The sequence below is a fragment of the Ammospiza caudacuta genome, chromosome 14, assembly GCF_027887145.1.
Source record: "Ammospiza caudacuta isolate bAmmCau1 chromosome 14, bAmmCau1.pri, whole genome shotgun sequence".
Lineage (NCBI taxonomy): Eukaryota > Metazoa > Chordata > Aves > Passeriformes > Passerellidae > Ammospiza > Ammospiza caudacuta.
This window is the reverse complement of record NC_080606.1, coordinates 4,491,859-4,507,709: the sequence shown is the minus strand read 5'-3', so window position 1 is coordinate 4,507,709 and position 15,851 is coordinate 4,491,859. Positions and strand designations below refer to the sequence as shown.

Below are 15,851 nucleotides of genomic sequence, written 5' to 3'. Positions count from 1 at the left end.
CTCCCGATGCTGCAGTACTTTGGAAGCCCCGGGTCTTTGTCTGGGCACAAAGCCACCACGGTGGCCACGCAGGCAGGGCAAGGGGAGCTCCCCCTTCCTCAAGCCACACAGGCACCACCACGCTCGTACAAACCACGGCCAGAGCAGCTTTAAAGCCAAGCCTGAGCACTGCCAGCAGGGGGAGGTGGGGCTGCTGCTGGGGAGCTGCTAAAACCCATCTTGCACAAAGAACAAGAAAGGAGCTTATATCCCAGCAAGAGCTTTTCCACAGCAAATTAGCAAAGCCTCCCATAACAGCACAACCAGCTTCTTTCTTACGTCTTTTGGCATTTCTGCTTTCAATAATTTATAACAAAAGAACTGAGACATCAACAGATAGGGAGAAAGCAAAAACAGCCCTGACCTGAAATAGCACAGACCGACTGCCAGCCATTTTAGATGGGTTTTAAATCTTGCACAGAACAAGGCTGCCAGGCTGATAGAGCCTCCCCGAGAGCCATTTCCAGGAATGCCTTATTCTCCTGTACTGGAAGGAGGCAGGTTTGCTCTGATCAGAGGTTTTTCTCAGCCTCCTGCCCCGTCTGCCTGCAGGGCACCACCGTGACAGCTGCCAGGCTGAGCCACTCCACAGGGTGACAGCACTTTCTCCCATTTTCACCCCAGCCTCCTGCCACAACCCTTCACATCCATCAGGGCAGGAGCACACACTGAGGAAGGCAGCAGCAGACTGCGGCTGTTGTGTCTCACAGGAGGGCTCATTCCTCCTGTGGATATTGCTGCAGTTCACAAAAGGGCTTGCTAACACCATTTTCCCCTTGCCCAACAGCAGCAAGACAAGGTGCTCCTTTCTTTAGATCACAGAAACACCAGCTCCAGGAGACCTCCTTGTATCAGTAAGACAGGAGGGAGGTGCCAGCAAATTATTTTGAGGTGTGTCTCATTGTGGTTTTAACAGTGGACACATCCTGCTAGCTGCAGGGCACACCTGGCAAGCTCAGCTCCCACAGTGTGCATTAGTTTCAGGTACCTGGTCAGTTGGGTGAGGCTGATACAGGACTAGTGATTGATGTGTTCCTTGTTCTGGTGAATTAACAGCAGGCAGCAGACATGAGATAGCCACCAGACCAATTCCAGCATCCTCACAGCTGCAGCCACACTCTGGCTGTGCCTGTGGCAGAGGGAGCTGCTGGAGCCCTACCCTGCTCCTCCACACCTTCAACTGCATGAGCACAGCAAATGACTCAGTTGAGATTTTCTCCTGGGAAATAACTTGTTTTGTACAGGAGTAACTCAGACAGCTGTGAGGAAAGCCTAAGACACCCCACAGCTCACCTTCAGACTTTGGTGAAGTCTCCATCCCTTCTGATTGGAAGGCTTCAGAGCAGTGTAACTTTACACAGGTATGAGAACTCTCCCAAGGAGGTATCTTACATCCTTTGTAAGAGCTACAATGTCATACAGCACATTGTCTATGCCCTCTCCCAACTCAAATCTCTGGTTTTACTAAAGTAATAGGAAAACATTATATACTAATAGCAATGGTCTCCTGTATAGAAATGGCTGTAAAACTCTGTTCTGCTTTTTTCAAAGGTGAAGGTGAAATCTGCTACATAATCCTGACAAGACTCACAGCACCTACCCTGCTATTTGGGGGAAAACAAACCCCATTTTTTGCGCTTATTCACTGGCCAGTACTGCAAGACATTTTAACAGATGGACAATTGTGATCCTCAGCAAATGCCTGTCTGAGGCCATGGTCATGTTCAGTCTAGGTCTGGAGGTCGATTTGTAATGCCAAGGACCTTTCTCCAGACCTGCCATCTCATCCTTCTGACTTCCTACTTCCCCATCTGCAACACACAATGAGAAAGGATCAGGGTTTAGTCAGAACAAGTGCTCCTCAGGACATAATCCTACTGTCTCTGATCATCAGCTTTGTGCAAGACACTTACAAATTCTTCATTTGTACTTGTTAAAATATTCAGGCTTCCCCTACCTGAACACGACGTGAACAAATCTGCTCAGATACATAATTGAACAGTACTAGAGAAGCTGCACTGCCACCTCTAACAATTAAGTCCATGAAATCAAAGATGGACAAAAGGAATTACTCAGTGCTTGGTCCCATGCTTTTCCTTCCATGCAATGTGAGCAGAGCCAAGCTGAACCTCACAGCTGGTCACAAGCACAAGGGTTAAACCAGATGACCTTCCAAGGTCCCTTCTAAATAAAAGTACTTGATGATCTACCTTTAAAATGACCCAACTCAGAAGATTCATGTCACTTAAGATATTTAGAAGTATTTACAGGCAGAGGCCGTGGTTTTTAAATAAAAGTTTAATTCCTTCATCAGGTCTTAACTTTAAACACAAATGCTGCTGAAAATCCTCCCAGCACTGCTCTGATGTCCTGGCCTCTGGCTCTCAGAGCAGCAGCAGGGGCTCCCATACAGGAGGTGGGATCACAGACTCTCAGGAGAGCTCAGTGCAGGATGCAAAGCAAAGAAGCAAGAGATGCACAGTTTCCAGACAAACACCAATTCTTATACAAAAAGAAAAGCTCTACACTAATAGAAGTGTTAATGTTGCCACAGGACAGGAGTTTAGGAAGGGAGAGAAGTCTTCAGTAAAAGGCACAACTAAAGAAGTACTTCCCTAGATTTTAACCACATCTTTCAGTTAGTTCCACTTATACCCCAGCCCCCAGCCTCTCAAAGCCATGCTGGTTACTGTAGAAAGTAATTTCAAGTTCCTTCTTTTCCCTTTTTCCCTTCCTCCAGCTCAAAAACAAATAAAAAAAGGAGTGCTTATTAAAAAAAACAAAAAACCAAAACAAAAGAAAACCAGAATAAAACAGTTTGGTCTATAAACCGTAAGAGTTCAAGAGAGACTTAGCAGTTTACCTTACGATTGTCTGGTACATTTTCAAAGTATTCAAGTTTCAGATGATACTTATTACATCCAAGAGCCTCAGCCAGCTCTAGTTTTGGTATTTTTCTTTCAGGCACTTTGTGGCCTGTCAGGTTGGTGTTAAATCTGCAGTTCTCCCAGTATTATGTATCACCAGCCTCTTCAACCCATTGCCATGAACACTCCTGGGAAGCATCAGAGCCACTCCAAGGGCTCCTTCAGGTTCTGTTGTCCTGCAGCCTGCAGTGCTCCTTGGCTTCTAAGGTATTTTGCAAAAAGCAAGGCATTCAAGGAAAGGCAGACAGTGAGCAGGACAATGAGTCAGTAACTTCCAGGCTAACAGGACTGTAACAGGCATTGAGTGAGAGGCTGAGCCAGCTGGACACAAAGCTATTGTGTTTCAGGTCACCCCAGCATCTGAGCAGGCACTTGCTAGATGCAACAACCTTGCTGCTGTTGGACAGAGGCTCTGTTTACTACTGTACTGGTAAAAAAAAGAGTTGGGGGTTGCACAGCAGGTCAAGGTGCAGCTGCAGCACATGGCAGCAGTGCTCTAGTTAGCTAGCAAGGCTAACAGGAAGCTGTGAAATTGAGAAGCTGGTTTTAGCCTGCACTAGAAACCAAAGCACACAACCAACACAAGTTCTCTATGTCAGAGCTTTTGGAAAAGAGCACATGTCCAGGATGCACCTTCCCCACTAAGCTGGCACAGCACTGCACAGACTCTGCTCTCACCCTCACTTTGCTGTGTAGTGCACTAAAGGGCATTTAATTTCATCAACAATTAAGAGAAATTCAAGTTTGCAAGCTACACTGATCTCCTTTTATGGGAGGAAGCTGTAGCAGAACCACTCCCATGGTGTCTCCCAGGGCTTCACAAGGGTCAAGCTTGGCCAAGACACAAGCCTTCCCCAGCACTCTCCAAGTGTCAGGTACAGAGTGGTAAGACAGCCAGCAGTCTCTTGGGCTCTTGCTGTAGATCCAGATCAACATGTCCTAGGGAGCTCTACTTCCCAAACAATTTAGGATGCACATGCCAGATCATCTAACACTGCCCACAGACAAACCCTCTCCCTCCCCCCCTCAAAATAATTGTGGCAATTAGCCATGTGTCAGTCCTGCTCTCCACAGACCTGCAGAATTGAGTCAGTGCTACTGATCAGCTCCATGCACAGAGGTGCTGGTGGAGTTGGCTGTTACAAAGATGAGCTTTCCCCCTCCAGCCTCCCAGTGTTGGGAACAGAGCCAGTAAGCCTGACTTAAGCAGGAGATGTGGAGAACTGCACTGGAATAAGCAGAGTCTTCTACTGAACTTTACAACAAGCTGAACAACTTTTGGTTTAAAAAAAAAAAGCCATACAAGCAGCAGCTGACATCTGTTGTTATAAAGGGACATGGCTGAATAGGTAGGAAACAGATTCCCCATTATGAGTCCTCCTGATGGCCTCTGCAAGGATCATGGAGATGTCAATCACCTGCAAGGGAAGGAAGATGCATCAGTGCCATTGAGAAAAGGCATCGAGCCTGAAAGAGCTGCTGGGAAGTCAGGGACAATCTAAAGAATAAACTCATCACCCACATTTGAACATGCCAGATGTAGATAAAGTACTTCTACACAGGATTAGGATTTAATTACATCTAAGCCTGAAGATACCCCACAAATAGCACTACAAATATTCCAGTTATTCTGTCAGAGTTACACTCTACTGTTGCCTTGCTTTGCTCAGACTCCCTAGACTCAATCTGTTTACCACAGGACTCTCTTATTCACCTTGTGCAGAGAAGTTAGGGCAGTTTAAATCAAGATGAAATCACTTCCCTTTAGCCAAGAGGTTTTACCACTGCTGCCAGCAGTCTGAGAGATGAAGCTGCTGTGCTGCAGCTCAGCTCCTGGGCGCTGTGCTGGCTCCATCTGGTGGGGTCAGAAAGGTAGCAGGAGGGAAAGCTGAGTCTCAGCCAAATCCCAGCTCTGAATCCCCACAGCTAAAGCATTTCAATATATGTAGTCTAGTAAAAATCCCTATATTCATGGTGCATTGAGGAAACCAAGTGAAAATTGTATTTAATATTTTTTTAATCTTCTAGATAGTTTGTCTCTGAAGGGAAGAAAAAATGAACAAGCTGCAGAGTAAAGCCTGAGACTTGTGACAAATCCTTTAGCTCTGTGCTCCTCAACATCAGACACCAGTGTGTAAATGTGAGGTATTAAAGGAGAGCCTGGAAAACTGCTCCACTGCAATCTTTGGCTGCAGCTACTTACACAGAGGTTGCCAGTTTAACATTCTGCCTACACCAGCTGCTGTGTGGAGCCTGAAAACAAGGTGAAGCACCAGAAAATGTTTTAGAGGCTGCAGGAGTATCATTCAGAAGTTAGTGCTGAAAGAAATGCAACCCAACAGCAGCTAGCAATCAGCTTATAACATATTTCCAAAAGCAGCTTAAAAATGACTGCAGCTTCAACCAGTTCAGCTGCTCTCTCACCAGCAGCCCAGCAGTGGGGAAGCCTCTACACCCACACCAGAGCACTGGCTGAGAGTGAGCAGTGCCAGAACTTCTCCACATGCTTGTGTCCTAAATATTGGTGCTGTGAAGCCAAGGCCCTTCTGGAATTCAATCTAGCAAAGGACATGAGGGACAAGAAGAATGTTTTCCTTTTGCTATTGATGTATTTGGAAAAACCTAAGAATAACATGGGCCTGTTCCTAAAGGGAAGGGGGACCCTGGTGGCAGAGGATGCACAGAGGGCAGTTAGTGAGCACCATCTTTGCATCAGTCTGCACTGACAAGCAGCAGACCTGAGTAAGGGAATGTTGGAAGACTCTTCCTTAGGGAGGAGTGGGTTAGAGGACACTTGGGCAGACTTGATATCCACAAGTCCATGGGCCCTGATGGGACACATTCCTGAGTACTGAGAGAGCTGGGAGACATCACAGCCAGGCACTCATCATCAGCTCTGAAAGCTCCTGCAGATCAGCAGAGGTGCCTGAGGACTGGGAGAAAGCAAATACAACCCAGAACTACTGCCAGTCACAGCCTCACATCAATCCCTGGGCAGGTGACAGAGCACTTCATTCTGGAGGCCTTCTCTGTGCACATGGGTGACAAGAACATGATCAGGAACAGTCAGCATGGATTCACCAAGGCAAATCAAGCTTCACCAACCCGATCACCTATGAGGAAGCAACTGCCTGGATGGGTGAGAACAGTGGATATTGTCAACTTCAGCAAGGCTGCTGACATTGCCTTGTCATGAAATCCTCACAGGCAAAACTCAGAAGTGTACACTGGATGAATGGATTGAGAACTGGCTGAACAGCAGATTCTGGGGCTCATTATCAGCTTTTAGTTTTCATATGGATGGCAGAGGCTGGGCATAAAGTGACAGACACACAACAAAGCTGTCAGCACCAACATCAGAAGCTCCTGTCTACCTCTGTTTCAGCACTGCACATCAGCACATCACCCCTCCAGAGGGCACACATCCAACTACTTGCCTACATCGTGGCCCCATTAAATCAGACACCTGATCTAGGTAAAACAAGCCCTGAAAAAAAAGATCCTTCATGAACTGTTTGAGATGAGCTGCAATAGAAGCTGCTTTATATCAGTGTAACATGACTGTTACCCCACAGCAATAGGGCCAAGACAACAAGGCAATACTAATGACAGTACCAACAGAACCACTGTCAGCACTACACAGTATTGTGGGATTTTCACCCCCAACAGGTGAACAGACAAGGCTACCACCCCCCAGGAGTGGCAGAAAATAGATGCTCACCTGGATTTTAGGGCACTGCTTCATCTTGTCCTCCTGGGGTATTGTGTTTGTGACTACAACTGCCTCAAAACAGGCATTGTTGATGCGGGAAATTGCTGGCCCAGAAAAGATCCCATGAGTTAAGATGGCATAAACTTTGGTGGCTCCAGCTGACACAAGCCTGCAAGGGGGAGTAAAGGACAAGGATGAGTAATTCTCAGCAAGTATTAAGTTGACATTAGTGCAGGGCACATGGCAAGCATGACTGGAGACAGCCACATGTGCTAGGAACAGGTTACACCTTTGATTCCCCCACTCTACTGACTTGGGGGGAAAAAACAGTTTTACAAGTAGCATGAAATCCACTACAGGCAAAGCACACACTGAAAAAACCCCTTTGTTCTTAGCTCTGGAATATTTGGAACAGATCATACAAACGACCTTCTGTAATTTTTGCTTACACAAGGTAGCAGATATTTAATACTGTGTTAATACTTTAATACTGTATTTAATACAGTATGAAATACTGTGCTAATTTTTAATACTATATTTTACAGTTAATATGTTGCTGCTTGTAGTGTAAAGGCATGAATGATATCAAAGTTTGAAGAGCTTATTTCTAATACAAAAGCAGCTGATGGACCAGACAACAACACTTAGTTTTACCTGGCATGGTCAGTGATGGTCCATTTTCAATGCAGGGAAAAAAAGAGACACTATGGTCTTCTACCTATTCCCACTGCAAGAACTTTTACCGGGTTGTTTTCCTTATTTTGTATGACATGAATAATCAAGAAACTGCATGACCCTGGCTGCAAGAACTTGTACTGGGTTTTTTTTTCTTATTTTGTATGACACGAATAATCAAGAAACTGCATGAGCCTACTGCAAGAACTCTTACTGTGTTTTTTTTCCTTATTTTGTACGACACAAATAATGAAGAAACTGCACGAGCCTTGTGAAACTCGTCATGCAAACAAACTGCTTAGCCCATGACATGGTGTTTCCAAGAGCAGGCTCCTGGTTAGGAGGGCAGCAGGCAGCCCCACTCACTTGTCTGCAGCGTGGCAGATGGTGCCACACGTGTCTGCCATGTCATCCACCAGGATGGCCACTCTGTCCTTGACGTCCCCCACCAGCACCATGCGATCCACCTCGTTGGCCTTCTTGCGCTCCTTGTGGATGAGGGCAAAGTCCACGTTCAGCCGGTCTGCAATGGAGGTCACTCTGAGGAGAGAGCAGGTCCCAAACAGCTCTTAACTCACACTGCAGCTCCTTCAGTATCAAACACACTGCACTAAGAGGAGCTGTCACCACATCTGCTACGGCTCCCAAGCAATTAATAGAAGGCACTCTGCCCCCTCAGTTTCCCTTCGAGCAGTTAAACTGCAACCTCTGATCTAATCTCTCTCAGTGACTGCAAACAGAGCTCATCTTTCATCATGACCACTGTAAACTAATTTGCATTTAAGCTGAAAACAAACCTTAACCAGCAAGGTCAGCAAACTTGAAGCAATCCAAACACTTGGAAAGTTGTCATCTCTGTAACACTACATTGGAAAGGCTTAAATTGAGCTATGACAGGGCTTTACTGTCACTCCTGTAAGCAATCAGTCGTCATGCACACAAGCATTGGCACAGATTGTGGCAGGATTACACATCCAGGAAATTCAAATACACCACCTCACATTTACTTCCATTAAAGGGACTGCAGAGCAACCTTGCTAGAGGGATCTTAACTTTATATATTGATACTGATGAACAGTAAAGTTTAAAAGGGGAAGAAGTAAAACACACATGCTCCCAAGAAACTCTTCACTTGAGGTAAGTAGACTCTTAGCCCCACTAGATCAGAGTTATCATCCTGGTGGTCTTACACAAGACTGTTAAACTAAACTGAAGTATTTGGCTTTGCCTATCTCCATAAAATACTGCACCAGCCAAGACAGACACATTTCAGAATAAGAGGCTTTTGAGCAGATTTTTTCAAGAGTCAGATTATATCTGGCTGGTTTGGCACTTCATATACTGTGTTATGCAACAAGCTACAGAAATAGCTGAATGTACATGAGGTCTTGCCCAATCCATGGACCACAGCAGAGCTACAGAAGACAAGCAGTGACCTCCACTGTGTCTCTTGGCTGTCTGTAACACATCACTTCAGACATTCTGAGGCATGTGAATGACATCAGCACCCACCAACACTTTGGTGTGACAGCCCTGGATTAAAGAATACATCTGTGTCCCTTTACTGTTCACATGTAGCCCTCAGACAGAAGCACCAAGGAACAGCCTAGTTTCTCCCAAAAAGCCTCTGAGAACATTCTGGGCTGCCCACAAACAGGCATGTTTGTCTGCAAGGAGATGGGAGATTGTAAGGCTATCAAAATAGAAATGTGCTATGGCATATGCTGCTGCTTTTTGGAAAGGAACTCTCTATCTTCCTTGTTCTCAGGGAAGATGAAGAGAGGCAGCAGGCTTAAATCACAGCTACATATTCAAATCCAAGGTAATAAAGTAAGAAAATACCTCAAGAGACTAAGTTTAATTCTGCAAAGAAAGCAGCCTGGATAAAAATGTATCATTAATCATCAGCAGTAAGCTTGCCTTGGCATAGGGGTGTAGGCTACACTATTTCCTCCTTCAGTTGGCATAAACACCCTTGTGCAAATTGGTTTACTCCAAGGGAGGTAGCTCTTGTGCAATTGCTACCTATGCAGAAGCTATTAAATGCTCCATGTAGCCCAAGAAACCTTCTAAACATTCTCTAGGAAGAATATCTGACCACTCTTCACCAGCTCTCCCAGACTGCCTGAGAAAAGGCACACTGAAAGAAGGAACATGTTTTAAAAATAGTCACAAGTATTCTTAGGAATTGAAGCAGACACAGAAGCAGCATCTCAAGCTACCTGTCTGACAGCTCACCTCTTGGCTCCACCAGCATCTGGTGAAACAATGGTGCAGTTCTTCCACTCTGGAATATTCTCTTTGATCCATTTCAGTACAGCAGGCTCAGCATATAAATTATCAACAGGGATGTCAAAAAAACCCTACAAGGAAGACAACAGGAACAGATGAAGCTGAAAGCCCCATTCCAGAAACAGTTGTAGGAAGCCTTCTGTATCATCAGGCATGCAATCATCACCTTTCCACAGCTTTCAGCTTTCCTTTTTACTTCCCTTGATGTAAGGGCAGTAGTCTTTGGGATACACAGAATAGTAATGGAAGAAGTCTTCAAGAGCCAGAAATAGTTCAGCAGCATAAAGAACACTTTATATTTAACACCCCCACTAAATGAAACTAGTTCTGTCCTGGGGGCTGCAGAAAGCCTGCAGCAAATGCACTCATTTCCAGAACAGCTGGCTGCCTGTTTACAGTCAGTCCTTAAAGCTCATTACCCAAACTGTTCACATCTACAAAACAGGCTTGAGTAACATCTGTCTTTAAAGTAATGCAGCTGGTTCCTAACTTTACAGTGACCCTGCAGACTTCTCCAAATCTCATAGGTCACCAAATGCCAGAATTTAACCCTGGAGTAAACAGACAGCTACTCCTGAGGAATGCTTCAAGGTACAGGGTAACAGACCCTTCTCCCCATCATTCCTTCTGTGCTCAGCAACACAGCAGCTCCAGGAACCAGGCTGAAACCAGCCAGCTGCTGGAAGCACATGTGCACAAATGATCCTATTAAATCCCATCCCTGCTGCTGGTGCAAGGTCAGCCCTTTCAGCCACACCAATTCCAAGCCCTGTAGGAAGAGGGACCCCCTTGGGCTCAGTTATTTCATGCTCTGAGAGCCTTCTCAGCTGTGCCCCTACAGATTTTTCTCATCTGAGACAGTATTTCTGGGCAAATCATACTGAAGTGTGAATGACTGCACTTCCAAGCGTTAAAACAACAGCCAGCCCACTTGCTTCAGCAGGCAGTAGCTCCCTTACCCTGTGCAGCAATTCAACAGACATCCTTCCCTCTGCCACACCCCTCTCAGCTGCACTGAGTTGGTTTCTTGGTCTTGAGTACTTGCTCAAGGTAGAGAAAAACAAAATCAAACTGAGCTTGCAGCCTCTCCTCTCCCTGGCAAATACTCCAGCCAGCTTTCTTGCACAGCCCAATCAAGACTTTAGTTGCTCTGTGAGATATTTTGTTCCTAAGCCAACAAAGGCTATGAATGATTTTCAATTCATTACAAGCTTGGGAGAAAACCAAGGCCAGCCTGTGTGGGAGGGTGGCACTGAATGGATACAAATGGGATTGCCCATCTTTGCCAGAGGCAGGCTATCAGATCACCATCCTGCTCAACCAAACCCACAAATGCAGCTGTGCCAGGCCACCTGAGGGCAGAACTAACTGCTCACCTCTCCAAGACAACACACTAAGTATCAGAAATACTGCTCAGAATTTAAAGACACTCTCCATGTCACATTCCTCCAAGGTCTAGTGAAGAACAAAGTGTCACTGTGTAGCAACAAAGCTGTAGTAATCCTTTACTAGCTCATTTACACAATTCAGTCTGATGAAGAACAACTGTACTTTCATTTGCAGGTTAACCTGCTATGCACCTCCCCATCCAGTCCCAAATTCCCAACTCTTGATCAGTGCACTATCTCCAAAAAGCAGATGACTGGAAAGCTTGCAAAGCAGCCAAGAGGCTCAGACTGGAACAGGTCAAGCCCCTTCCTGATTTTTGCTCCTACCTGAATCTGAGATGCATGCAGGTCCATGGTGATGATGTGATCTGCTCCTGCCACAGACAGCATGTTTGCAACCAGCTTGGCAGAGATTGGAGCTCGACTCTGGTACAGGAGAAAAAAAAAGACAGTACAAGACAAGTTCAACTCCTTCATCAAGATGTCAGCCTTCTGCTTCCAGGCAGTGATTCACAAGCAGTTACTAAAAGCAGCACTCATTAACATTGCATCTTCTCATCAGCTAGTGATTAGACTTCAGTATATTTTCAAGAAGAACTAGATCTTTACGAGAAGATCATTTTGCAGTCTAATGTCTCAAAGTTTAACAAACTGAAGAGAGGTTGGATATTCAAAGGAGGTGACAAAACTTTATTTAAATCCTCTCCAGCAGCCAGGACTTTCAAGGTGTGCCTTTAAGTTCCCTGCAGAAACCTTCCCCACATCCCTTACCTTGTCCTTTTTGTCCTGCCGGGCGTAAGGGAAGCAGGGGATGACAGCTGTGACTCTGCTGGCTGAGGCAATCTTGCAGGCATTTATCATGATGAGGAGCTCCATCAGATTGTCATTGATTTCCCCACAGCCACTCTGCACAATGTAGACATCCTCCCCTCGAACACTCTCGCCTATTTCCACGCTGCAAACATCACAAGAGAGTTGGAGCCAAACACGAATTAAAGCCCAGCCATTACCTGTGCCTGCAGAGCAACCAAGGCCCTGCATCCCCGAGGTTCTGAGGGTGACAGTGCCATGTAATCAAGGCTGTTAACAGCAACACTGCTGTTTATTTGCTCAGTGGCTATTTTACAGCACTCACTCATCAGATTTAATGGTCTAGCCAGTAAAGCTAAAAGCACTCAGCCTGTACTCTTGATCTCAACACAAGCTGAGCATGTAAACACCCCAGAGCAGGCCTTGTTCCCCTGCAATCACAAGCACAGCCACCTCTAAAAGCAGCAGGGCACAAAGGAGCAAGGGCCCTGGCCAGCCACCAGCCAGAGTGGGGTCAAGCTGCTACCAGAGCAACCCTGCAGCCAATTATCAGATTGAGACTCATAACAGCCATCCAGGGCTCCAGCAGAGAAGCACTCCAGCCTTTCACTCTGGAAAGGCTTCTGGGGTTAATTTTCTCCTGGATGCAGTGCACACTAATCCCTGCTGATGAAGGGCCTGAACACAAGCCAAAGGTCCTGTTTGCCAGCAGCAAAATGCCAGCTCCAGTGCACGTATGGAGACACCTGCACCACAAAGAGTGGGAAAGAAACCACTTCAGTTACAGAGCCCCTCAGGGTAGAGCTCTAATTCTAATACTTCCTTATCTGACCTTCCTGATCTCTTCTTCTAACTTTTTTTGATGACTGTTATCTATTTTTATCTTACTGCTCAATATCCATCAGTGAGCTGCTGTCATCTTTACTGCCCCTAACTTGCAGGATGCATCCATCTCTTGAGGAGAGTTTCTGTCAATGAGAACTCTGCTGGGCAACTGGCTGATTATCAGCAGTTAGCAACAAAGTGTCATCTGCAATATTGGGGTGCTTTAAGATATTTATTGTACAAAAAAGTCTATAAATTATTCTGTTGAAAGTCTTACTCTTCTGGGAAAGCACCTGCTGTCAGTTTATTGGGGTAAATAAGATTTTCTAAGTCTTCAAGTCACATTACCTGCTGACATGGGAACCTGCTGGCCAGCCAGCTAAATGGGTAAGAGCAGTTAATAAAGAACAATGAGAACAGTGCAAGGGCTGTAAATCAAACAGAACTTTTCATAACTCCTCTACAACTCTCTGTACTACCTCTGAGCTTTCACAATCTATATCCATGGCAAGAGAACCATAATACTGTATGTCACATGTACAGCATGGATTTTTTGGGGAAAAAAAAATCTACTTCCAGAAGGAGTGGGTTGGAGCAATCAAGGTTCTTTATATTATACTCTTGGTTTATACAGGGTTAGGGTATTCTCTAAAGCAAGCTTAAGGAGCTCTGAACAAGTTTAAACCTCCTTTTTAGCTTTACGTGGGATGGCAGCAAGATTTTTAAAGCACAGCTACATAAACCAAGGCGAACATTAGGTTTCAAAGCTGGAGGGAAACAGACTGCGTGACTGCAAATGCACCGTGGGATGCACGGAGGTGTGAGCCTCCTCTCTCTCCTTAAGAATTCCAGCAATACTTTCTAAGACTCTGAAGCTCCTCAGCGAAGTTTTAAGGTACCAGCTACATGCTAAACACAAAATTATCAAGCCTCAAGTCATCAGAGTTTAGATTTAAGTATGAAAAGCCTGATCAGTGTAGGTGTAACTCCGAGATGTGCAGTCCCATCAGCTCGCGGCTTCGGGGTGGAGGGGGCAAGGTCGGGGTGGCGAATTGCACCGCTCCAACACTGCCACAGTGGCCAGGGCACACAAACCCTGCAAGGTGAGGAGCCCCGCGCGGCCCCGGGTGCTGAGGGAGCCCCAAAGGCAGCGGTGGGAACCCCAAAGGCGGCGGGGGGAGAGCCCGCGTGGGGCCCGCACCGTGAGGCGGGGGCCGCTGGAGGCATGGCCCGGCCCGCACATGGTTCCCGGGGCGCACCGCGGCCCGGCCTCGTCCTGCACCGAGAGCCGGCTGTGCCCGGGGGGACGGCAGCGAGGCACCCGAGGGCTCCGGGGCAGCAGAGGCCCGGCGGGAGCGCTCCGGGGAGGTCTCCGAGCTCCGCAGCCGGGCCCATCCACACGGCCCCCGAACTACAACCCCCATCATTCCCCGCGCGCAGGCCCCGCGGTACCCAGCGCCGCAGCGCCGCGCGGCCTGCCGGGAGCTGTAGTGCGGCCGCGCCCCGCCCCGCCTCACCATGTCTCCTGGTTGCTGAACTTCTTGGTGACCACCTTGCCCAGCTCCAGGCCCAGGCGGTCGGCGATCTTCTGGGACAGGTCCTGGTGCGAGCTACCGCTGAAGATCTTGATGTTGGGCATGGCGGCGGCTGCGGCACTGGCGCCCTTTTTCTCTCCCTCCTCGTCGCTCCGCCACGCAGCGCCCGCGGCTGCCGCGCGGGGACCCGCCCGCCTCCTGCGAGGACGCGGCACGGTAGGTACAGGTCACACCAGTCGCCTCTACGCCGCCATCTTACCCTTTCCCGCCTACCGCGCCCACCCTTTATAGCCTCTCCTCCTCGAGGACACGCCCCCAATCGCTTTCTATTGGCTGTGCCGCAGAAGGGGGCGGGGTTCCGCTAACAGGCGCGGCAGTAGTGGGCGTGGCTTGTCCCGTCCCCTTCCCCTTGAGGGCGAGGAGAGGTGCGCGCGGCCCCCAGCTGGGGGCGGGGCCTAGATCAAGAGGAGGCCTACGATTGGTCGCTATGTGGTTACCTGCGCTGCGATTGGCCAGAGCGGCGGCGAGCCGAGCGCGCGGCCGGCCGTGCCCCACGTGTCCGCGCCGCTGCAGCCGCCCCCCGGCGGCCATGATGGCGCCCCCCGCGCCGGGGGAAGGCTCCGGGCCACGGCCCCGCTGCCGCCTCACGGCGCCGCCACCGCCGCCCCCGCTCCGCCACCGCCGCCCCTCCGCCGCCAGCTGGGCCCCGCCGCGCCGCCGCCACCATTACCTCAGCATGCCGGCCTGCCCGCGCCCGCCGCGTCCGTCCCCGCCGCCCTGCGCGGCGCTGCGCGGAGCTGGCGTCACCCGGCGGGCCGCGTGTGAGGCGGTACCGGCTGACACCGGGTGGCACCGGGCCCGCTGCGGCACCGCCGAGCCCCGCGACAGGGTGCCGGCCCTGCCCTTCAAGGGCTGCTCTGATTTGGGTCAGGGCTGCAGCCCGCCTGGCGGCTGATTAATTCCTGAGGGGCTTTTATGTTTATAGTCGGGATTTTGTAGTCAATTCCATATCAAATTATATATTTATATATATATATATATATACACATATAGATATATAAGATAGATACATATATGTGTCTGTCTATATCTTATCTATCTTAATAATATATATAATTATATATGTAACTAACTGTAGACTAACACCAAATCAGTCTTCTGTGAATTATCTGTATGTGACTGCATTATGCACCTTAATTTATCTTTGGTGAAAATAAACATTGTGCTTAAGGGTTTTTAACCTTTAAACCTGGATTGTTAACATTTAAACCTGGATATCATTGAATCATAGAATATACTGGGTTGTGAGGGAATCACAAAGTCCTGACTCCTGGCCATGCACAGGACATCCCCAAGAATCCCACCAAAGTGATTTTTATAGTGTTTTATTCTTGTTCTGAATTTCTGATTCAGTCTCCAGTTGCTAATAGGCCAATATAGTCCTGTCCTTTTTCTAAGACTTAATTATCTCAAATTAGCTTTCAGTACTTTGAAAGAAATGACACTCAAATTTTAGCTTGTATACATTATTATAAACCCCTTCAAAATAAAAAGGCTGTGTGATTCATCACAGAGAATGCAGGAACTGATAAATGCTCACATTTCTGTGTTTCTGTCACACACACAACACCAGCAAGTCCAGGGTAAT

At 47.6% G+C, this 15,851-nt stretch overlaps 1 protein-coding gene across 1 annotated transcript; it reads right to left on the bottom strand.

The window, feature by feature from the left end:
* Nucleotides 1–2,322: 2,322 nt before the first annotated feature.
* PRPS1 (phosphoribosyl pyrophosphate synthetase 1) lies at nt 2,323–14,987 on the bottom strand. The gene is made up of 8 exons (XM_058814285.1): nt 14,934–14,987; nt 14,186–14,401; nt 11,805–11,988; nt 11,361–11,459; nt 9,592–9,716; nt 7,720–7,893; nt 6,688–6,847; nt 2,323–4,384 (listed from the first exon to the last, which is right to left on the bottom strand). The coding sequence occupies exons 1-8, from the start codon at nt 14,939–14,941 to the stop codon at nt 4,292–4,294; spliced, it is 1,059 nt and encodes a 352-aa protein (XP_058670268.1). The 5' UTR covers nt 14,942–14,987; the 3' UTR covers nt 2,323–4,291.
* Between the last annotated feature and the right edge of the window lie 864 nt (nt 14,988–15,851).